A 24,402-nucleotide genomic window follows, 5' to 3' on the forward strand; every position below is an offset into this window, starting at 1 on the left:
TGAATAGTATTGGGCTGTGGAGGCTGACTCTCCCTAAGGACAGGTCTGTGTGGATGAATAGTATTGGGCTGAGGAGGCTGACTCTCCCTAATGACAGGTCTGTGTGGATGAATAGTATTGGGCTGAGGAGGCTGACTCTCCCTAATGACAGGTCTGTGTGGATGAATAGTATTGGGCTGAGGAGGCTGACTCTCCCTGAGGACAGGTCTGTGTGGATGAATAGTATTGGGCTGAGGAGGCTGACTCTCCCTAATGACAGGTCTGTGTGTGTGGATGAATAGTATTGGGCTGTGGAGGCTGACTCTCCCTAAGGACAGGTCTGTGTGGATGAATAGTATTGGGCTGTGGAGGCTGACTCTCCCTAAGGACAGGTCTGTGTGGATGAATAGTATTGGGCTGAGGAGGCTGACTCTCCCTAAGGACAGGTCTGTGTGTGTGGATGAATAGTATTGGGCTGTGGAGGCTGACTCTCCCTAAGGACAGGTCTGTGTGGATGAATAGTATTGGGCTGTGGAGGCTGACTCTCCCTAAGGACAGGTCTGTGTGGATGAATAGTATTGGGCTGTGGAGGCTGACTCTCCCTAAGGACAGGTCTGTGTGGATGAATAGTATTGGGCTGTGGAGGCTGACTCTACGTAAGGACAGGTCTGTGTGGATGAATAGTATTGGGCTGAGGAGGCTGACTCTACGTAAGGACAGGTCTGTGTGGATGAATAGTATTGGGCTGAGGAGGCTGACTCTCCCTAAGGACAGGTCTGTGTGTGTGGATGAATAGTATTGGGCTGTGGAGGCTGACTCTCCCTAAGGACAGGTCTGTGTGGATGAATAGTATTGGGCTGTGGAGGCTGACTCTCCCTAAGGACAGGTCTGTGTGGATGAATAGTATTGGGCTGTGGAGGCTGACTCTCCCTAAGGACAGGTCTGTGTGGATGAATAGTATTGGGCTGTGGAGGCTGACTCTCCCTAAGGACAGGTCTGTGTGTGTGGATGAATAGTATTGGGCTGTGGAGGCTGACTCTCCCTAATGACAGGTCTGTGTGGATGAATAGTATTGGGCTGTGGAGGCTGACTCTCCCTAAGGACAGGTCTGTGTGGATGAATAGTATTGGGCTGAGGAGGCTGACTCTCCCTAAGGACAGGTCTGTGTGGATGAATAGTATTGGGCTGTGGAGGCTGACTCTCCCTAAGGACAGGTCTGTGTGGATGAATAGTATTGGGCTGTGGAGGCTGACTCTCCCTAAGGACAGGTCTGTGTGGATGAATAGTATTGGGCTGAGGAGGCTGACTCTCCCTAAGGACAGGTCTGTGTGGATGAATAGTATTGGGCTGTGGAGGCTGACTCTACGTAAGGACAGGTCTGTGTGGATGAATAGTATTGGGCTGTGGAGGCTGACTCTCCCTAAGGACAGGTCTGTGTGGATGAATAGTATTGGGCTGTGGAGGCTGACTCTACGTAAGGACAGGTCTGTGTGGATGAATAGTATTGGGCTGAGGAGGCTGACTCTCCCTAAGGACAGGTCTGTGTGGATGAATAGTATTGGGCTGTGGAGGCTGACTCTCTCTAAGGACAGGTCTGTGTGGATGAATAGTATTGGGCTGAGGAGGCTGACTCTCCCTAAGGACAGGTCTGTGTGGATGAATAGTATTGGGCTGAGGAGGCTGACTCTCCCTAAGGACAGGTCTGTGTGGATGAATAGTATTGGGTTGTGGAGGCTGACTCTCCCTAATGACAGGTCTGTGTGGATGAATAGTATTGGGCTGTGGAGGCTGACTCTCCCTAAGGACAGGTCTGTGTGGATGAATAGTATTGGGCTGTGGAGGCTGACTCTCCCTAAGGACAGGTCTGTGTGGATGAATAGTATTGGGCTGAGGAGGCTGACTCTCCCTAAGGACAGGTCTGTGTGGATGAATAGTATTGGGCTGTGGAGGCTGACTCTCCCTAAGGACAGGTCTGTGTGGATGAATAGTATTGGGCTGTGGAGGCTGACTCTCCCTAAGGACAGGTCTGTGTGGATGAATAGTATTGGGCTGAGGAGGCTGACTCTACGTAAGGACAGGTCTGTGTGGATGAATAGTATTGGGCTGTGGAGGCTGACTATCCCTAAGGACAGGTCTGTGTGGATGAATAGTATTGGGCTGTGGAGGCTGACTCTCCCTAAGGACAGGTCTGTGTGGATGAATAGTATTGGGCTGAGGAGGCTGACTCTCCCTAAGGACAGGTCTGTGTGTGTGGATGAATAGTATTGGGCTGAGGAGGCTGACTCTCCCTAATGACAGGTCTGTGTGGATGAATAGTATTGGGCTGAGGAGGCTGACTCTCCCTAAGGACAGGTCTGTGTGGATGAATAGTATTGGGCTGTGGAGGCTGACTCTCCCTGAGGACAGGTCTGTGTGGATGAATAGTATTGGGCTGTGGAGGCTGACTCTACGTAAGGACAGGTCTGTGTGGATGAATAGTATTGGGCTGTGGAGGCTGACTCTCCCTAAGGACAGGTCTGTGTGGATGAATAGTATTGGGCTGTGGAGGCTGACTCTACGTAAGGACAGGTCTGTGTGGATGAATAGTATTGGGCTGAGGAGGCTGACTCTCCCTAAGGACAGGTCTGTGTGGATGAATAGTATTGGGCTGTGGAGGCTGACTCTCTCTAAGGACAGGTCTGTGTGGATGAATAGTATTGGGCTGAGGAGGCTGACTCTCCCTAAGGACAGGTCTGTGTGGATGAATAGTATTGGGCTGAGGAGGCTGACTCTCCCTAAGGACAGGTCTGTGTGGATGAATAGTATTGGGTTGTGGAGGCTGACTCTCCCTAATGACAGGTATGTGTGGATGAATAGTATTGGGCTGAGGAGGCTGACTCTCCCTAATGACAGGTCTGTGTGGATGAATAGTATTGGGCTGAGGAGGCTGACTCTCCCTGAGGACAGGTCTGTGTGGATGAATAGTATTGGGCTGTGGAGGCTGACTCTACGTAAGGACAGGTCTGTGTGGATGAATAGTATTGGGCTGAGGAGGCTGACTCTCCCTAATGACAGGTCTGTGTGGATGAATAGTATTGGGCTGTGGAGGCTGACTCTCCCTAATGACAGGTCTGTGTGGATGAATAGTATTGGGCTGTGGAGGCTGACTCTCCCTAAGGACAGGTCTGTGTGGATGAATAGTATTGGGCTGTGGAGGCTGACTCTCTCTAAGGACAGGTCTGTGTGGATGAATAGTATTGGGCTGAGGAGGCTGACTCTACGTAAGGACAGGTCTGTGTGGATGAATAGTATTGGGCTGTGGAGGCTGACTCTCCCTAAGGACAGGTCTGTGTGGATGAATAGTATTGGGCTGTGGAGGCTGACTCTCCCTAAGGACAGGTCTGTGTGGATGAATAGTATTGGGCTGTGGAGGCTGACTCTCCCTAAGGACAGGTCTGTGTGGATGAATAGTATTGGGCTGTGGAGGCTGACTCTCCCTAAGGACAGGTCTGTGTGGATGAATAGTATTGGGCTGTGGAGGCTGACTCTCCCTAAGGACAGGTCTGTGTGGATGAATAGTATTGGGCTGAGGAGGCTGACTCTCCCTAAGGACAGGTCTGTGTGGATGAATAGTATTGGGCTGTGGAGGCTGACTCTCCCTAAGGACAGGTCTGTGTGGATGAATAGTATTGGGCTGTGGAGGCTGACTCTCCCTAAGGACAGGTCTGTGTGGATGAATAGTATTGGGCTGAGGAGGCTGACTCTACGTAAGGACAGGTCTGTGTGGATGAATAGTATTGGGCTGTGGAGGCTGACTATCCCTAAGGACAGGTCTGTGTGGATGAATAGTATTGGGCTGTGGAGGCTGACTCTCCCTAAGGACAGGTCTGTGTGGATGAATAGTATTGGGCTGAGGAGGCTGACTCTCCCTAAGGACAGGTCTGTGTGGATGAATAGTATTGGGCTGAGGAGGCTGACTCTCCCTAAGGACAGGTCTGTGTGGATGAATAGTATTGGGCTGTGGAGGCTGACTCTCCCTAAGGACAGGTCTGTGTGGATGAATAGTATTGGGCTGAGGAGGCTGACTCTCCCTAATGACAGGTCTGTGTGGATGAATAGTATTGGGCTGAGGAGGCTGACTCTCCCTAAGGACAGGTCTGTGTGGATGAATAGTATTGGGCTGAGGAGGCTGACTCTCCCTAAGGACAGGTCTGTGTGGATGAATAGTATTGGGCTGAGGAGGCTGACTCTCCCTAATGACAGGTCTGTGTGGATGAATAGTATTGGGCTGAGGAGGCTGACTCTACGTAAGGACAGGTCTGTGTGGATGAATAGTATTGGGCTGTGGAGGCTGACTCTCCCTGAGGACAGGTCTGTGTGGATGAATAGTATTGGGCTGAGGAGGCTGACTCTACGTAAGGACAGTGTGTGACTGACAGTATGTGAGCAAATGTGTGTGGAGGGACAGAGAGAGTAGGGACTGTTGTACTCTCCAGGGGAAGAGAAAATAGACTGAGAACGAGAGAGAGGAAGATAGAGGGAGATGGGGAAGAGGTAGATCTGGGTAGATCTGCTGCCTGACTTGCTAAAGTGTAACTGTGTGTGTGTGTGTTCTCTCCGTGCAGATAAAAAATGCTGCGGCCAACGTTCTGAGGGAGACTTGGCTCATCTACAAACACACCAAACTACAGAAGAAGATTGACCACTCCAGAGTCCGCAAACACCAGAGGAAGTTCCTGCAGGCCATCCACCAGTGAGAGCACACACACACATCACATCTCTGACCCGCAGCCCTCAGTACACTTACATGTATTAACAACCCAGACATATTGTCTAGCCTAGGTCTCTGTGGTTAGTTCCAGGACAGGAAACAAAAAACGCCATTGACCATGCAGACAGTGGTTACCCTGTGTTAATTAGTTGTAGAGGTTGGCTAGCTAGTCTGACACCTGTCTAGTCTGATGTGAAAATAGATTAGACAATGATGGGTTTATACCTGCTCTTGAATCCAAATGGAACTCATGTCCAGTGAATGGTGCTAACTGAAGCTGTTGGACCAGTTGGCTTCTACTGTATGTACTTCCTGGTCTGGTCTATGCTGTCTAATTCTAGAATCTGATGCTATACTCCTGCTGCTAACCTAGCTGGGCTAATAACTGTTACCTGGCTGTGACCTAGCAGTTTTCTGGCTTAATTCTTTTGTGGATGCATCATCGATGTGTGTGTGTGTGTGTGTCACAGTGTGTAAGCGTGTGTCACAGTGTATGTGTGTGTTTCTTTGCAGACTGCGTAGTGTGAAGATGGAGCAGAGGAAACTGAGTGATCAGGCCAACACTCTGGTGGACCTCTCAAAGGTGACACACACACACATCACACACACGTAGAGCAATGTCAAATGCTGAAATCTGTAATCATACAGGATATTGTTTACCTCTGCCACTGACTGGTGTCTTTGTGTACATGGACACTTCCGGATACAGAAAGCACCTCTTCCAAACAGCTAGGCTGCCCATAACAGTTGAAATGGAGCAGTAGCTCGCTAGTTACTTTGCTTTAGTCTTACTGTACTCAGGCCTGCGCAATCTGAAGGCCATGTTTTATTTATTTTTTATTTCACCTTTATTTAACCAGGTAGGCAAGTTGAGAACAAGTTCTCATTTACAATTGCGACCTGGCCAAGATAAAGCAAAGCAGTTTGACACATTCAACAACACAGAGTTACACATGGAGTAAAACAAACAGTCAATAATACAGTAGAAAAATAAGTTTATATACAATGTGAGCAAATGAGGTGAGATAAGGGAGGTAAAGGCAAAAAAAAAAAAAAAAAAAGGCCATGGTTGCGAAGTAAATACAATATAGCAAGTAAAACACTGGAATGGTAGATTTGCAGTGGAAGAATGTGCAAAGTAGAGATAGAAATAATGGGGTGCAAAGGAGCAAAAGAAATAAATACAATAGGGGGAGAGGTAGTTGTTTGGGCTAAATTATAGATGGGCTATGTACAGGTGCAGTAATCTGTGAGCTGCTCTGACAGTTGGTGCTTAAAGCTAGTGAGGGAGATAAGTGTTTCCAGTTTCAGAGATTTTTGTAGTTCGTTCCAGTCATTGGCAGAAGAGAACTGGAAGGAGAGGCGGCCAAAGGAGTAATTGGTTTTCGGGGTGACCAGAGAGATATACCTGCTGGAGCGCGTGCTACAGGTGGGTGCTGCTATGGTGACCAGCGAGCTGAGATAAGGGGGGACTTTACCTAACAGGTTCTTGTAGATGACCTGGAGCCAGTGGGTTTGGCGACAAGTATGAAGTGAGGGCCAGCCAACGAGAGCGTACAAGTCGAAGTGATGGGTAGTATATGGGGCTTTGGTGACAAAACGGATTGCATTGTGATAGACTGCATCCAATTTATTGAGTAGGGTATTGGAGGCTATTTTGTAAATGACATTGCCGAAGTCGAGGGTCGTAGGATGATCCGTTTTACAAGGGTATGTTTGGCAGAATGAGTGAAGGATGCTTTGTTGCGAAATAGGAAGCCAATTCTAGATTTAACTTTGGATTCGAGATGTTTGATGTGAGTCTGGAAGGAGAGTTTACAGTCTAACCAGACACCTAGGTATTCAGTCAGAACCGTCCAGAGTAGTGATGTTGGACAGGCGGACAGGTGCAGGCAGCGATCGGTTGAAGAGCATGCATTTAGTTTTACTTGTATTTAAGAGCAATTGGAGGCCACGGAAGGAGAGTTGTATGGAATTGAAGCTCGCCTGGAGGGTTGTTAACACAGTGTCCAAAGAAGGGCCAGAAGTATACAGAATGGTGTCGTCTGCGTAGAGGTGGATCAGACACTCACCATCAGCAAGAGCGATGGTCGGTCCAAGAATTGAACCCTGTGGCACACCCATAGAGACTGTCAGAGGTCCGGACAACAGGCCCTCCGATTTGACACACTGAACTCTATCAGAGAAGTAGTTGGTGTACCAGGCGAGGTAATCATTTGAGAAACCAAGGCTATCGAGTCTGCCGATGAGGATGTGGTGATTGACAGAATCGAAAGCCTTGGCCAGGTCAATGAATACGGCTGCACAGTGTTGTTTCTTATCGATGGCGGTTAAGATATTGTTTAGGACCTTGAGCGTGGCTGAGGTGCACCCATGACCTGCTCTGAAACCATGTACTGTTAGTCTATGTACGTGGCTGAGACTGCCAAATATCAGTGCGACTAACTTGCACTTATATCCAAAGCTGTCCAAGCATGATACGAGGGGCTGTTATTTAAGAAGCACACAAACACATAAACATACAAACACACAAACACACCACACGCAATACCCTCTGACACACATAACTTTGCCCCCCAAATATATCTCAGCATTCCGCTGTTTCCACTCTGACCCGTCTGTTTCTGTGGCTTTGCGTCTCCTAGCAACCGGAACAAGTGTTAAAAATGGGATGACAGAGAGAGAAAATGAGAGAAGAGAGGAGAGAGGGAGGGCGTGTATTTCTGTTAATGTGTGGGTGTGAATGCATGAGAGAAAGAAAAAGAGAGAAAAAGAGAGAGGTTCGGTGGTTCGGTGTGTAGGTGGTGTGTGTGTGTCTCTATGGATCAGTGCCTTCTGACACAAATTTTTTCAATCGGCCACTCTTTACCATGGTTACCTGTACTCTCTCTCTCTCTCCTTTCTTATTCATTCTTGACTCTCTCTCTCTCCTTTCTTATTCAGCCCTGAACTCTCTCTCTCTCCTTTCTTATTCATTCTTGACTCTCTCTCTCTCCTTTCTTATTCAGCACTTAACTCTCTCTCTCCTTTCTTATTCATTCTTGACTCTCTCTCTCTCCTTTCTTATTCAGCCTTGACTCTCTCTCTCCTTTCTTATTCAGCCCTGAACTCTCTCTCCTTTCTTATTCAGCCCTGAACTCTCTCTCTCTCCTTTCTTATTCAGCCTTGACTCTCTCTCTCCTTTCTTATTCAGCCTTGCCTCTCTCTCTCTCTCCTTTCTTATTCAGCCCTGAACTCTCTCTCTCTCCTTTCTTATTCAGCCTTGACTCTCTCTCTCTCCTTTCTTATTCAGCCCTGAACTCTCTCTCTCTCCTTTCTTATTCAGCCTTGACTCTCTCTCTCTCTCCTTTCTTATTCAGCCCTGAACTCTCTCTCTCTCCTTTCTTATTCAGCCCTGAACTCTCTCTCTCTCCTTTCTTATTCAGCCTTGACTCTCTCTCTCTCTCCTTTCTTATTCAGCCCTGAACTCTCTCTCTCTCCTTTCTTATTCAGCCCTGAACTCTCTCTCTCTCTCCTTTCTTATTCAGCCCTGAACTCTCTCTCTCCTTTCTTATTCAGCCTTGACGCCCACACAGAGGGTTCCCTTCCTCACACTCACTCCTCTTCTCTCTCTCTTTCTCATTCCCTTTTTCATGGCTCTCTTACTGAATCCTCCATATCTCTCCAGTGATTGGGTTAATTCTAATTGAAGTCAGTCAATTCAGGAAGTAAACTGAAATTTAAAAGATCTAATCACTTCCTGAAGTGAGGGACTTTAATTCAAATTGACCCCAACCCTGCTGATGTCATTGCTAAATGATCTCCCTCTCTTCCCGTGTGTGTGTGTGTGTGTGTGTGTGTGTGTGTGTGTGTGTGTGTGTGTGTGTGTGTGTGTGTGTGTGTGTGTGTGTGTGTGTGTGTGTGCGCGTGTGTGTGTGCGCGTGTGTGTGTGCGTGTGTGCGTGTGTGCGTGTGTGCGTGTGTGCGTGCGTGCGTGCGTGCGTGCGTGCGTGCGTGCGTGCGTGCGCAGATGCAAAGTGTGATGTACGAGCTGATGTCGGAGCTGAACGATCGCAGTGAGGACCTGGAACGGCAGATGCTGTCTCTGGAAACGCGGGTGGAACAGCTGACCGCCGGCTTCAGTGCCCTGCCTGCCCACCTGTCTGCCACGCTGTCTGCCCAGCACACCACCTTGCTCCACCTGCTCCGAGAGAGGGACTACAGAGGATGGGGAGGTGCAGGTGCAGGTGGAGGAGGGACAGCCCTGGTCCCTGTTGCTCAGCTGGCCCCTGCCCATGCCCTGACCCCAAGCCCAACCCTGGCCCCAGAGCCACAGCAGCCCCCAGAAGGAACCATAGAGGGCAGCACTAGTCCCAATACTAGCACCTCCAGTTGTTAAAGAGAGGAGGAGGAGAGGATGGGAAGGGGAAAGAAGAGGTGAGGGTAGAGGAGGAGATAGAGGGCCAGTAGGAAGGGGGAGGGCGAGGGAAAGGATCACAGATAAGAGGCTGTGAGAGGGAGGGAGGGATGGGAGAGAGAGAAGGTGAGGGATAGGAGAGCCAAGGAAGTGGAGGGAGGTTGGGAGAGAGAGAAGGAAATGGAAACGGAGAGGGGGGAAAGGGGGAGGAAGGGGGAAACAGATAACCAGGACTAATTACAGAGGTCTTTAATGGAATCCAATCTAATGACAGGAAAACGTCTTCCTCTCTTTTTCCATTTGTCCCTCTCTATCCCTCTTTCTCTTCATCTCTTTCTCTCCCTCCATCTCTCACCCTCTTCCCTCCCATCCCTCCATCAGGAATGATTGACTATGACTTTTTGTCCTTATGATCTATTTTCTATCTAACTGCTACTTGTGTGGTAACGAGCATCCCTTTAACTAACCATTTAATCAACGACCATAATACATACTAAACACCACACACACACACACACACACACACACACACACACACACACACACACACACACACACACACACACACACAACACACACTCTCCATGTAGTATGCCTACCTTTTAACACACACATACACACACACCATGGCAACATAAACACACTACAACAAAATACACAGCAAACACACACACACAAACACATAAAATAGCACACAATATCGCGCCGCATTCTATAGTAGACTATAAAACACTATAGAATAGCCTATTACTGCTAAGCAGACAATGCACTAAGTCCAACTGAAAAGAACATACTGCCAGGCATTTATTACTTGACACAGAGCATAGACACGGTCCAAGGAAACACTACTGCCATATTTCCTTATGCACACATGTCCCCAAAACTCTGTTTTAATGAATGTATGCTGTACATTTCAAACCACAAGCACACCGTTTGCACAGGGGCACAGATATGCCTAAACCCACACACATACACGCTGAACCACACCCACATGTGGACACACACACATAATCTACCAAAGTGCTCTCTCTCAAATGGACTACAAAAGAGAGGCAGAAGAGGATGTCACTGGGGAGATGGGAAGAGGAGTTTCAGATTTCCCGACAATGTTTTTCAAGGAACATTGGATTTGGACCAGTACTAGTGCTTTGTGGACGGCACTTTTCACTGTGCTCGATGGACTGCCATAGACAGGGAATGAAGGAATATTAACCAGACAAAGGATACAGGCCATGGCAAGAGAGAAACGGTTGCTTACAAAACTTAACCCTATAGAGGGAGAGACTATATATCTGAGAGAATAATTATTATGATGTGATGGAATAAGATTTCTATTTCTACGGAGACCCTTTTGAAAACTGTCTTATAGTGACATTCTGTGGCCGGAATACTGAATTACACCCGCTTGGAATATTGTACTGTACAGTAAGTATACTGTTACTGAAATCTACATAGCTTTGTATTGCTCAGTCTTTTCTACCATTACGATTTAACGGTTATAGCTAATATCTACTATTATTATACTATAGTATTCTTCTCATTCGTCCTGACAATTAATGATAAATGTATTAATAATAAACTTTAATAATAATAAATCATGGACAAGGGAGGTGCGTTTGAGGGTGAAATGATTTTGTAATTTTATTTTATCAGAGATAATTAATAAAGTATATATCTATATAACATCACTGAGTTATTGGGTGAATTTTGGCTTGTCTGGTCTTTCTTCTTTGGAATCATTACAGTTTACCTGCAGTATAAAAACTACTCTGCCTGTAGACACCTGTCCTGTTCCGAAAGGTTGCTTGATCAAATCCCCACCTGTCGTTCTGCCCCTGAGCAAGGCAGTTAACCCATTGTTCCCCGGGCGCCGAAGATGTGGATGTTCATTAAGGCAGCCCTCCGCACCTCTCTAATTCAGAGGGGTTGGGTTAAATGCGGAAGACACATTTCAGTTGTATACATTCAGTTGTACAACTGACTAGGTATATCCCTGTCCTTTTCCTATGTTAGAATACCTGATTTTATGGCCTCCATGCTAAAATGTGTGTTCTTTCCCCAGTCCAATTTACACCTCACATTGTTGTTAAAATGGCAATCTGCACTTGTTACATACATTTGACGTAAATGAATGATATACTCATTGATTCTTGAATTATATAACTTAGAAATGCTTATGTTGCAATAGTTATATTTGATTTGTTTTTAGTCTCATCCTTCAGCTCCACTCAACCCCTCCCATCTCATCTATCTCTGAACACCATCCAGTTTTGATTTCTATTTGCCATATATTTTTTTGTATAGTATGTATAATCTGGAAGTAGAAGCCTAAGTGTTGTTGTCCATTCGTTTACTCCAATTTATAAATTCCTCATTAGCTTAGTTCAACTGTCACCCCATCAGAACCCAAAATATAAACTTGTTTGATTAAAATGTTTGTAAACATTGTAAATGTAAACAAACACTGTATAGCCTCAAAACATGGTTAAAACGATCATGTTGATATTATGGATGATCACTGCTTGCATCCAAAGCCTATGAATTTGAGTGGTTATATTTCTTCAGGCCCATCCCTCAGCTTTTTACCCAAAAAAGTGGCGGGTCATCTGCTTTGTTATTGTTTTAATCGCAGATTGGCACTTTAAAGAATCTAGTTGCAGCTGCATAAGGAGTGTTTGAAGACGTGTTATGGTGCGAAATTCTATTTGTTCCTTGGAGATACAAAATGTATTGTGTATCAATGTAACAAGTTTTGTAATTTAATGTTAGATAAAAATAAATGTAGCCTGTCTGTCCAAATAATTATTTTGGGCCCCAAGAAGAGTATAGTTGGTTGGGGAATGTTCAAGACTGTAAACACATGACGTCCCATGAACGCGCTGCTTTGTTTTTGGCAGCTCAGATCAAAAATCAACAATGATAGTGACGCGTTGCTGTCTACCAACATTTTGCAATATTGATTAGTTTAATGGCTTTTTAGTTGCTGTTTTTGTCTCATTAATTCGTTTATTTAGAAATGACAAGTCACTGACGAACATATATCGTTTTTTATTACTTGTTAGCTAGCAATGGCTATCGAAACCTCTAAGTTTAGCTAGTTAACGTTAGCTAGCGTTAACAATCCAACGTAAACAATGCGAAGTTGCTTAAAAAATGAAACCGCTCTAACGTCAGTTTAAGTGTTTTGATCGCAATTGTTGAGACCTCAACATGTATACACAATAATGGCCGTTTTAAACTCTAAAGTATTATGTAAATTATTGATTTTTAGTGTAACTATTATTGCTTTGAGTCAGTCGACAAGGCTGAATGTTCCCAAGTTACTTTTGCCCAGATCAAATCATAATCATGTCAACTTCACGTTGACAGCAGAGAAGGGATGCTATAAATGGTGAGTGGCAGTGAATGATGAAATTAATGTTTCTATTCAGATTGTCAAGTTGATGTGGTGGTGCTGAAAAAGCAGAAGATGTATCAACTTAAATATTAGACATAATGCCAAGTGGGTGTGGACAGAACGCCACTTAGTTATCTGTGTGATATTTTCAGGGTGTCCTCCCAACCCCAGGCAGTCGTTGTTTGGCCCCTCTCTCCTTCCATCCCTCCCTCCATCCTCCATCCATCAGCCTGTAGCCAGCATGTTCTAGTGTCCGCCCGGCCTCAGTCCGCTCCACTGGACACTAACCGAGGGGCCAGCATCATACGGGGACAGGACTCTGGTGAGGGAAGTGTGTGTGTGTAGCAGAAAGGAGAGAGGGAGGTGTGGAGGGTGTAACTAAACAGCCCTCATCATCTTTCAGTGACTGGCCATACCCTGCGCTGTGATGTCATTGTTGACCAGATCAAGCAGATTCAGGTTGTCACGACGACGCGTCAACTGTTCACCGAGGACCCACCCCTCGTGCTCTCCGTCATGGCACTGGACTCAGGAGGTACTTGCCTTGTCATTGACATATCACCCACCCCACACATTTAACTCTGAGGGCTAAAGGCTGTCAATATGTAGACACGGTGTTGTTCTTCCTTTCATCCCTCCATAAGAATGAGCACTGAGCATGGGCCCACTGATGTTCCTTCGAGAGCTGAGCTTAAATGCCTCACACATCCAAATGTACCACAGGCTCACAGAGGGAACAACTCAAACCATCCAAATGTACCACAGGCTCACAGAGGGAACAACTCAAACCATCCAAATGTACCACAGGCTCACAGAGGGAACAACTCAAACCCAAAGGGTTAAAAGGAAACTTTGGTTTATTGTCGACAGTTTTCGGCTGCCAGGCCTAGTTCAAAACGAACCTGTCTATCACCTTTTGTCTATTATCCACATCCAGCCCCAGAAGGTCCCTTTTCCTCTTTATTCTCTTGGCTTAGAAACTCATCCAGGTCACAGTGTTCAGATTGTATAGCCATCCAATAGCCCAGGGTAGCTCGGAGGAAAAAGACAGCAGGTGTTAGACTCAAGGCTAACTAACCTGAGGCTAGTCCCTGCAGGCAGGCAGACAGACTGACTGACTGACTGAGACTGACTGACTCTGTCTGTCTGTCTGTCTGTCTGTCTGTCTGTCTGTCTGTCTGTCTGTCTGTCATGCTAAAGAACCTGGATCTGTGTGTTTACTACTCCCTTCTGGCACCAGGAGTCTCTCTGCCTGAGGATGTCATTATCATCTCTCTCTCTCTCTCTCTCTCTCAGGCAACACATTCAGTAGTCTGGCAGGTCTACAGTTTGAGTGGAGGCTAGTAAAGGACTCAGAGACAGCAGAGATTGTTAGGTGAGACAGAGGGATGGAGAAAGAGGGATATAATGGCAAAGGAAGGTGAAAGAAACACAGTCAACTGAAAATGTTATGTACAGCGCATTCAGAAAGTATTCAGACCCCTTGACTTTTTCCACATTTTGTTACGTTACACCCTTTTTCTAAAATTGATTAAATAAAAATGTTCCTCATCATTCTACACACAATACCCCATAATGTCAAAACAAAAACAGGTTAGGCCTCCCGGGTGGCGCAGGGTTTAAGGGCGCTGTACTGTAGCGCCAGTTGTGCCACCAGAGACCCTGGCTCTGTCGTAACCGTCCGTGGGGCGACGCACAATTGGCCTAGCGTCGTCCGGGTTAGGGAGGGTTTGGCCGGTAGGGAAATCCTTGTCTCATCGCGCACCAGCGACTCCTGTGGCGGGCCGGGCGCAGTGCGCGCTAACCAAGGTTGCCAGGTGCACGGTGCACATTGGTGCGGCTGGCTTCCGGGTTGGATGGCGCTGTGTTAAGAAGCAGTGCGGCTTGGTTGGGTTGTGTATCGGAGGACGCATGACTTTCAACCTTAGTCTCTCCCGAGCCCGTACGGGAGTTGTAGCAATGAGACAAGATAGTAGCTACTAAACAATTGGATACCACGAAATTGGGGAGAAAAAGGGGTAAAAAATAAATACATCTTTAAAACAACAAAAAACTGTTTTTTAGAATTAAAATAAAATACAGTGCCTTGCGAAAGTATTCGGCCCCCTTGAACTTTGCGACCTTTTGCCACATTTCAGGCTTCAAACATAAAGATATAAAACTGTATTTTTTTGTGAAGAATCAACAACAAGTGGGACACAATCATGAAGTGGAACGACATTTATTGGATATTTCAAACTTTTTTAACAAATCAAAAACTGAAAAATTGGGCGTGCAAAATTATTCAGCCCCCTTAAGTTAATACTTTGTAGCGCCACCTTTTGCTGCGATTACAGCTGTAAGTCGCTTGGGGTATGTCTCTATCAGTTTTGCACATCGAGAGACTGAATTTTTTTCCCATTCCTCCTTGCAAAACAGCTCGAGCTCAGTGAGGTTGGATGGAGAGCATTTGTGAACAGCAGTTTTCAGTTCTTTCCACAGATTCTCGATTGGATTCAGGTCTGGACTTTGACTTGGCCATTCTAACACCTGGATATGTTTATTTTTGAACCATTCCATTGAAGATTTTGCTTTATGTTTTGGATCATTGTCTTGTTGGAAGACAAATCTCCGTCCCAGTCTCAGGTCTTTTGCAGACTCCATCAGGTTTTCTTCCAGAATGGTCCTGTATTTGGCTCCATCCATCTTCCCATCAATTTTAACCATCTTCCCTGTCCCTGCTGAAGACAAGCAGGCCCAAACCATGATGCAGCCACCACCATGTTTGACAGTGGGGATGGTGTGTTCAGGGTGATGAGCTGTGTTGCTTTTACGCCAAACATAACGTTTTGCATTGTTGCCAAAAAGTTCAATTTTGGTTTCATCTGACCAGAGCACCTTCTTCCACATGTTTGGTGTGTCTCCCAGGTGGCTTGTGGCAAACTTTAAACAACACTTTTTATGGATATCTTTAAGAAATGGCTTTCTTCTTGCCACTCTTCCATAAAGGCCAGATTTGTGCAATATACAACTGATTGTTGTCCTATGGACAGAGTCTCCCACCTCAGCTGTAGATCTCTGCAGTTCATCCAGAGTGATCATGGGCCTCTTGGCTGCATCTCTGATCAGTCTTCTCCTTGTATGAGCTGAAAGTTTAGAGGGACGGCCAGGTCTTGGTAGATTTGCAGTGGTCTGATACTCCTTCCATTTCAATATTATCGCTTGCACAGTGCTCCTTGGGATGTTTAAAGCTTGGGAAATCTTTTTGTATCCAAATCCGGCTTTAAACTTCTTCACAACAGTATCTCGGACCTGCCTGGTGTGTTCCTTGTTCTTCATGATGCTCTCTGCGCTTTTAACGGACCTCTGAGACTATCACAGTGCAGGTGCATTTATACGGAGACTTGATTACACACAGGTGGATTGTATTTATCATCATTAGTCATTTAGGTCAACATTGGATCATTCAGAGATCCTCACTGAACTTCTGGAGAGAGTTTGCTGCACTGAAAGTAAAGGGGCTGAATAATTTTGCACGCCCAATTTTTCAGTTTTTGATTTGTTAAAAAAGTTTGAAATATCCAATAAATGTCGTTCCACTTCATGATTGTGTCCGATTCTTCACAAAAAAATACAGTTTTATATCTTTATGTTTGAAGCCTGAAATGTGGCAAAAGGTCGCAAAGTTCAAGGGGGCCGAATACTTTCGCAAGGCACTGTAAATAAATACCTTATTTAAATAAGCCTTCACACCCTGTTTCCATTGATCATCCTTGAGATGTTTCCATCTGTGGTAAATTCAATTGATTGGCACACACCTGTCAATATAAGGTCTCACAGTTGACAGTGCATGTTAGAGCAAAAACCAAGCCATGAGGTCAAAAGAATTGTCCGTAGAGCTCCAAGACAGGATTGTGTCTCGGCACAGATCTGGGGAAGGGTACCAAAAAATGTCTATAGCATTTTGAATATCCCCAAGAATACAGTGGCCTTCTTAAATGGAATGGAAGAAGTTTGGAACCACCAAGACTTCCTAGAGCTGGCCGCCCGGCCAAACAGCAATCGGGGGAGAAGGTGACCAAGAACCCGATGGTCACTCTGACAGAGCTCCATTGTTCCTCTGTGGAGATGGGAACACCTTCCAGAAGGACAACAATCTCTGCAGCACTCTACCAATCAGGACTTTATGATTGAGTGGCCAGACGGAGGCCACTCTTCAGTAAAAGGCACATGACAGGCCACTTGGAATTTGCCAAAAGGCACCTAAAGGACTCTCAGACCATGAGAAACAAGATTATCTAGTCTGATGAAACCAAGATTGAACTGTTTGGTCTGAATGCCAAGTGTCACGTCTGGAGGAAACCTGGCACCATCCCTACGGTAAAGCATGGTGGTGGCACATCATGCTGTGTGGATATTTTTCAGCAGCAGGGACTGGGAGACTAGTCAAGATCGTGGGAAAGATTAATGGAGCAAAGTACAGCGAGAACTTGATGAAAACCTGCTCCAGAGAGCTCAGGACCTCAGACTGGGGCAAAGGTTCACCTTCCAACAGGACGACTCTAAGCACACAGCCAAGACAACGCACAAGTGGCTTTGGGACAAGTCTTTAAATGTCTTTGAGTGACCCAGCCAGAGCCCGGACTTGAACCAGATCGAACATCTCTGGAGAGACCTGAAAATAGCTGTGCAGTGACGTTCCCCATCCAACCTGACAGAGCTTGAGAGGATCTGCAGAGAAGAATGGGAGAAACTCCCCAAATACAGGTGTGACAAGCTTGTAGCGTCATACTCAAGAAGACTTGAGGCTGTAATCGCTGCCAAAGGGGCTTCAACAACTGAGTAAAGGGTCTGAATACTTATGTAAATGTGATATTTCAGATTTTATTTGTAATAAATTACCAAAAAATTCTAAAAACCTGTTTTTGCTCTGTCATTATTGGATGTGTATAGATTGATGAGGGGAAAAAATGATTTAATCAATTTTAGAATAGGGCTGTCACGTAACAAAATGTGGAAAAAGTCAAGGGGTCTGAATACTTTCTGAATGCACTATATATACTGTATGTTGTGTAGGTTTGTGCGTTTCTCAGAGGCGGGCTACTCCCCGCCCCATCACATCCTGTCCCTGGAGGAAGCAGGTCAGAAAGGGGACAGTGTGTTGCTGGAGGGGGTCCGTAGTGGGGTGGTACGGGTCACGGCCTGCCTCTCGCACCCAGACTACAAGGTAAGGAGGATGGAGGGATGGATGAAGGGATTGATGCATTGGCTTCGAAGGATAAATACATTGATGGAAGCACCTGGAATGATGGATGAGTGGATGGGGTGATAGATTATGGATGAAGATCGATGGATTAGTTTGTGTAAGAATAGTTTGTGCTGGTTTTTACCTGTCCCCTGTGTGTTACTTAGTGGGTAGAGCCGGCCTCTGTGAGCCTGACCGTGACAGACAGACTCTACCTTAGCCCCTCCCATGATGCCTACCTGCTGCTAGGCTCCACCCTCTCCTTCAGAGTCTGGAAAAGCGTGCATGACACAGAAACGGGTGAGTCCCTAATGTAGACAGTAGTGTAGTCTGTCAGATCTTTACAGAGCCTTTAGGTGAGTCCCTAATGTAGACAGTAGTGTAGTCTGTCAGATCTAATGTAGACAGTAGTGTAGTCTGTCAGATCTAATGTAGACAGTAGTGTAGTCTGTCAGATCTTTACAGAGCCTTTAGGTGAGTCCCTAATGTAGACAGTAGTGTAGTCTGTCAGATCTAATGTAGACAGTAGTGTAGTCTGTCAGATCTAATGTAGACAGTAGTGTAGTCTGTCAGATCTAATGTAGACAGTAGTGTAGTCTGTCAGATCTTTACAGAGCCTTTAGGTGAGTCCCTAATGTAGACAGTAGTGTAGTCTGTCAGATCTTTACAGAGCCTTTAGGTGAGTCCCTAATGTAGACAGTAGTGTAGTCTGTCAGATCTTTACAGAGCCTTTATGTGTGTCCCTAATGTAGACAGTAGTGTAGTCTGTCAGATCTTTACAGAGCCTTTAGGTGAGTCCCTAATGTAGACAGTAGTGTAGTCTGTCAGATCTAATGTAGACAGTAGTGTAGTCTGTCAGGTCTTTACAGAGCCTTTAGGTGAGTCCCTAATGTAGACAGTAGTGTAGTCTGTCAGGTCTTTACAGAGCCTTTATGTGTGTCCCTAATGTAGACAGTAGTGTAGTCTGTCAGATCTTTACAGAGCCTTTAGGTGAGTCCCTAATGTAGACAGTAGTGTAGTCTGTCAGATCTTTACAGAGCCTTTAGGTGAGTCCCTAATGTAGACAGTAGTGTAGTCTGTCAGATCTAATGTAGACAGTAGTGTAGTCTGTCAGATCTAATGTAGACAGTAGTGTAGTCTGTCAGATCTAATGTAGACAGTAGTGTAGTCTGTCAGATCTTTACAGAGCCTTTAGGTGTGTCCCTAATGTAGACAGTAGTGTAGTCTGTCAGATCTAATGTAGACAGTAGTGTAGTCTGTCAGATCTAATGTAGACAGTAGTGTAGTCTGTCAGATCTAATGTAGACAGTAGTGTAGTCTGTCAGATCTTTACAGAGCCTTTAGGTGTGTCCCTAATGTAGACAGTAGTGTAGTCTGTCAGATCTAATGTAGACAGTAGTGTAGTCTGTCAGATCTTTACAGAGCCTTTAGGTGAGTCCCTAATGTAGACAGTAGTGTAGTCTGTCAGATCTTTACAGAGCCTTTAGGTGAGTCCCTAATGTAGACAGTAGTGTAGTCTGTCAGATCTAATGTAGACAGTAGTGTAGTCTGTCAGATCTTTACAGAGCCTTTAGGTGAGTCCCTAATGTAGACAGTAGTGTAGTCTGTCAGATCTAATGTAGACAGTAGTGTAGTCTGTCAGATCTTTACAGAGCCTTTATGTGTGTCCCTAATGTAGACAGTAGTGTAGTCTGTCAGATCTTTACAGAGCCTTTATGTGTGTCCATAATGTAGACAGTAGTGTAGTCTGTCAGGTCTTTACAGAGCCTTTATGTGTGTCCCTAATGTAGACAGTAGTGTAGTCTGTCAGATCTTTACAGAGCCTTTATGTGTGTCCCTAATGTAGACAGTAGTGTAGTCTGTCAGATCTTTACAGAGCCTTTATGTGAGTCCCTAATGTAGACAGTAGTGTAGTCTGTCAGGTCTTTACAGAGCCTTTAGGGAGCTTTATAGGTCTAGTTAGGCTCCCTTTGTGTTTTTCTAAGATCCAGAGGAAGAAGAATGAAGGAACATCAAAGCTCAGACAAATATATTGGAGACAGAAAACATCAAGTGCTCAGTCCTCTTTGTACTTATTAGAGCTGTAGAGCAGCCGATGATGCACCACAGTGTTCTCTTCTCTGTCTCCTATAGATGTGCTGCTGGGTGAGGGAGAGTATGAGTTGTCTGTAGAGAGAGACCCAAATAACGATGATGATGTCATCACTGTGGACCAGGACACAGGGACCGTCACCGCCCGAGGGCTAGGCCGCACCACGCTGTCCATCACACACCCCAGTGTCCTTCCACCATGGGACTACCTTACCTAACCACTTTAAAGTTATTCCTGTAGTTTAGCATTGATGTCGTCCTGTAAGGTGTGGTTTCTGGGGTTGTGGGTAGTGTAGTCCTACAGGTGTGGTTTTCCTCAGCATTCCCTGTACCCAGGCCTACCAGAAAACTCTGCTTCCCACCTGCCTCGCTGTTCTGTGTTTGTGGTGGAGCCAAGTTACCTGAGTGAGTGAGCCCAGCTATCAACATGTCTGTTGTCGTACTATGGCAAGCCATGACTGTGTGTGTGTGTGTGTGTGTGGTGTGTGTGTGTGTAGCGCTAGGTGTGGAGGAGGAGGACAGGTGGGTGTTGGAGAGTGGTCGTCAGTACCAGGTGACTGTACGAGTTCACGACCAGGAGGGTCACACAGCACACCTGGCACAGGTACGTTACCATGACAACTATGAGAGTTACCCTCCCTTACACTAGACGTCTAAAGCCTACTCTATGTCAGGGACAGGAGGCTTAACTGAACCTAACACCCCTCTCTCTCCCCCCCTTCTCTAACCCCTCTCTCCCCCTCTTTTCTAACCCCTCTCTCTCCCCCTCCTCTCTAACCCCTCTCTCCCCCTCTTTTCTAACCCCTCTCTCTCCCCCTCCTCTCTAACCCCTCTCTCTCCCCCTCCTCTCTATCCCCTCTCCCCTCCTCTCTAACCCCTCTCTACCCCTCCTCTCTTACGCCCCTCTTTCCCCCTCCTCTCCAACCACTCTCTCTCCCCCTCCTCTATATCCCCTCTCTCCCCCTCCCCCCTCTCTAACCCCTCTCTCCCCCTCCCCCCTCTCTAACCCCTCTCTCCCCCTCCCCCCTCTCTAACCCCTCTCTCTCCCCCTCCTCTCTAACCCCTCTCCCCTCCTCTCTAACCCCTCTCTATCCCCCTCCTCTCTATCCCCTCTCCTCTCTATCCCCTCTCCCCTCCTCTCTAACACCTCTCTCCCTCTGGTAGAATGTGGTGATGACTGTGGACTTCTCTGATTGGCTGTTCTATGTCCTGGAGACTTCCTCTAACAGTTCCTACCATGTACTGGAAACACAAGGGGCTGGGCACACTACTATACGAGCTGCACTGTTCACTGTGCTCACTGAGGTACACACACACACCTCTGTCAAACGTCATGGCACCTTGACATGGGTGATGACAATATCATTACCATGGTTGTCTCTCTCTCAAGGATGGCCGAGCGTTGCCCCTGATACCACCAATCAGAGCAGAGCAAGAAGTCGAGATCTACGAGCCCCTCACCCTGCAGCCCCGCCTACTAGTGTTTCCTTGGCAACCTGAGGGACAGCTCTATCAGCACCACTTGCAGGTGGGTGTGTGTGCGTTTGTGAGAGTGACAGAAAGAGAGACGTGTGTTTGACTACTGTAAGTCTGTATATGTTTAAGTGTGTGTTTATCTGTACTCATTACATGGTCTTTATGTGTGTGTCCAGGTAGAGGGTGGAAGTGGTGCTGTGAGCTGGTCGGTGAGTGACAGTGATGTTGCCGTGGTGACAATAAAAGGGGAAGTCATGGCGGGAAAGAGAAGGGGCCAAGTGGATATCCAGGCATCAGACACACGCAACCCTCTACACACCGCTACTGGACAGGTGACACACACACACACAATCCCAAATCAACTTCTTGTACCTACACAGATAGACTTGAGTAGATCTGAGGATTGGACAGGTTTATCCAATCGATGGGAATAACACACTCTTATCTCACAGTACACACTATAGTAACAGTAACTCCCTCTCATCTCCTCACCTCTCTGTCTCTCTCCCTCTCCCTCTTTCTCTGTCTCTGTCTCTCTCTCTCTCTCTCTCTCTCTCTCTCTCTCTCTCTCTCTCTCTCTCTCTCTCTCTCTCTCTCTCTCTCTCTCTCTCTCTCTCTTTGAATTCAATTCAAGGGGCTTTATTGGCATGGGAAGTGAGGTAGATAATATACAAAAGTGAAATAAACAATAAAAATTAACAGTAAACATTACACATACAGAAGTTTCAATATAATAAAGACATTACGAATGTCATATTATATATACATACAGTGTTTTAACAATGTACAAATGGTTAAAGGCAAACAGCAGACATTTGTGAATACATGGTCTGTTGTACGGTAATTTGTATTTGTGGTCCTGGCGACTGGACCTTTTTTGGAACACCATTATTTTGGTCTTACTAAGATTTACTGTCAGGGCCCAGGTCTGTCAGGGCCCAGGTCTGACAGAATCTGTGCATAAGATCTAGGTGCTGCTGTAGGCCCTCCTTGGTTGGTGACAGAAGCACCAGATCATCAGCAAACAGTAGACATTTGACTTCAGATTCTAGTAGGGTGAGGCCGGGTGCTGCAGACTTTTCTAGTGCCCGCGCCAATTCGTTGATATATATGTTGAAGAGGGTGGGGCTTAAGCTGCATCCCTGTCTCACCCCACGGCCCTGTGTGAAGAAATGTGTGTTTTTTGCCAATTTTAACCGCACACTTGTTTGTGTACATGGATTTTATAATGTTGTATGTTTTACCCCCAACACCACTTTCCATCAATTTGTATAGCAGACCCTCATGCCAAATTGAAATTTTTGAAATCAACAAAGCATGAGAACGCTTTGCCTTTGTTTTGGTTTGTTTGTTTGTCAATTAGGGTGTGCAGGGTGAATACATGGTCTGTTGTACGGTAATTTGGTGAAAAGGTCATTTGGTATAAAGCCAATTTGACATTTGCTCAGTACATTGTTTTCATTGAGAAAATGTGCAAGTCTGCTGTTAATGATAATGCAGAGGATTTTCCCAAGGTTGCCGTTGAAGCATATCCCACGGTAGTTATTGGAGTCAAATTTGTCTCCCAGAGCTAAGGATGATATTAAAGAGGTTTAGTATAGCCAATTGGAATTTGTTGTCTGTATATTTTATCATTTCATTGAGGATACCATCAACACCACATGCCTTTTTGGGTTGGAGGGTTTTTATTTTGTCCTGTAGCTCAGTCAAGGTAATTGGAGAATCCAGTGGGTTCTGGTAGTCTTTAATAGTTGATTCTAAGATTTGTATTTTATCATGTATATGTTTTTGCTCTTTATTCTTTGTTATAGAGCCAAAAAGATTGGAGAAGTGGTTTACCCATACATCTCCATTTTGGATAGATAATTCTTCTTGTTGTTGTTTGTTTAGTGTTTTCCAAATTTCCCAGAAGTGGTTAGAGTCTCTGTCTTTATCTCTCTCTCTCTCTCTCTTTCTCTCTGTCTTTCGCTCTCTCTCTTTTTCTCTTTCTCCCTGTCTTTCACTCTCTCTCTCTCTCTCTCTCTCTCTCTCTCTCTCTCTCTCCCTCTCTCTCTCTCCCTGTCTTTCTCTCTCTCTCTCTCTCTCTCTCTCTCTCTCTCTCTCTCTCTCTCTCTTTCTCTGTCTCTCTCTCTTTCGCTCTCTCTAGGTGTACGTGTTGAGGCCAGCTGGTGTGGATGTCCTGGCTCAGAGAGCTGACTGTAGGGTGGGAGAGACCATCACCCTTCCACTGGCTGTCTGGGGGGTCCAGGAGGAGACGCAGGCCCAGGACCCTCCCCAGGGAAGCTCTGGCCCCCAGACCCTGCTGGAGGTGACAGACTGCTCTCTCATCAACCTCCACGTCACCACGTCACCACAGGGGGTATTCACCCCTCTACCAGGTACACACACACACACACACACACACACACACACACACACACACACACACACACACACACACACACACACACACACACACACACAGTGTGGCTCTGCTCTCTATGTGCGTAGCTAAGGTAAGCTGTGAAAGCAGAAATACTGTCACATACACTGTCACATACACACACACCAGCACGCATGCATGCACACACACTCTTGTAAACACACACAGTTTACAACACACACACTCTTATAAACACACACAGAGGAGAAACACAGAAGTCATTTGTAAGTTTAATTCGTTTTACTGGATATTAGCCGATCAATATCACTCTTCCTGTGATTAAGTGTGTATGTTTTAATTATTGAGATGGAATCTCAGTGCTCTTAACGGTGTGCTGATGTGGGTCAGGTCCTCTCTCTCCTTATTGAGTAGAGGACCTGGAGGAGTGGACACCTGATTCACTGCAGGCCAGAGAGACATACAGAAAGACACACAGACAGAGAGAAAGACACAGAGCGACAGAGACCAAGACAGACAGAGCGCGAGACAGACAGAGCGCGAGACAGACAGAGCGCGACAGTCAGACAGAGCGCGACAGTCAGACAGAGCGCGACAGTCAGACAGAGCGCGACAGTCAGACAGAGCGCGACAGTCAGACAGAGCGCGACAGTCAGACAGAGCGCGACAGTCCGACTGAGAGAGACAGTCCGACAGAGAGACAGTCCGAC

At 46.1% G+C, this 24,402-nt stretch overlaps 2 protein-coding genes across 2 annotated transcripts in view; both read left to right on the plus strand.

Annotated features, from left to right (window-relative positions):
- Positions 1–9,180, plus strand: part of LOC110520896 (small conductance calcium-activated potassium channel protein 2) — a 124,180-nt gene extending 115,000 nt beyond the window's left edge. Inside the window, exons 8-10 of the mRNA XM_090223934.1 lie at positions 4,584–4,711; positions 5,243–5,312; positions 8,738–9,180. Of these exons, the coding sequence (XP_090080060.1) occupies positions 4,584–4,711; positions 5,243–5,312; positions 8,738–9,106 (567 nt within the window). The 3' untranslated portion in view covers positions 9,107–9,180. The remainder of the gene's footprint in view (positions 1–4,583; positions 4,712–5,242; positions 5,313–8,737) is intronic.
- A 2,643-nt stretch (positions 9,181–11,823) lies between these two features.
- LOC110520846 (nuclear pore membrane glycoprotein 210) overlaps positions 11,824–24,402 on the plus strand; it is a 65,666-nt gene continuing 53,087 nt past the window's right edge. The window contains exons 1-13 of the mRNA XM_021598276.3: positions 11,824–12,515; positions 12,674–12,843; positions 12,925–13,056; positions 13,818–13,896; positions 17,577–17,727; positions 17,913–18,045; positions 19,879–20,022; positions 20,173–20,241; positions 20,334–20,440; positions 21,001–21,141; positions 21,227–21,364; positions 21,489–21,644; positions 23,459–23,690. Of these exons, the coding sequence (XP_021453951.3) occupies positions 12,349–12,515; positions 12,674–12,843; positions 12,925–13,056; positions 13,818–13,896; positions 17,577–17,727; positions 17,913–18,045; positions 19,879–20,022; positions 20,173–20,241; positions 20,334–20,440; positions 21,001–21,141; positions 21,227–21,364; positions 21,489–21,644; positions 23,459–23,690 (1,819 nt within the window). The 5' untranslated portion in view covers positions 11,824–12,348. The remainder of the gene's footprint in view (positions 12,516–12,673; positions 12,844–12,924; positions 13,057–13,817; positions 13,897–17,576; positions 17,728–17,912; positions 18,046–19,878; positions 20,023–20,172; positions 20,242–20,333; positions 20,441–21,000; positions 21,142–21,226; positions 21,365–21,488; positions 21,645–23,458; positions 23,691–24,402) is intronic.

The sequence above is a fragment of the Oncorhynchus mykiss genome, chromosome 3, assembly GCF_057628025.1.
Source record: "Oncorhynchus mykiss isolate SJ-2025 chromosome 3, ASM5762802v1, whole genome shotgun sequence".
In the NCBI taxonomy this organism is placed as follows: Eukaryota; Metazoa; Chordata; class Actinopteri; order Salmoniformes; family Salmonidae; genus Oncorhynchus; species Oncorhynchus mykiss.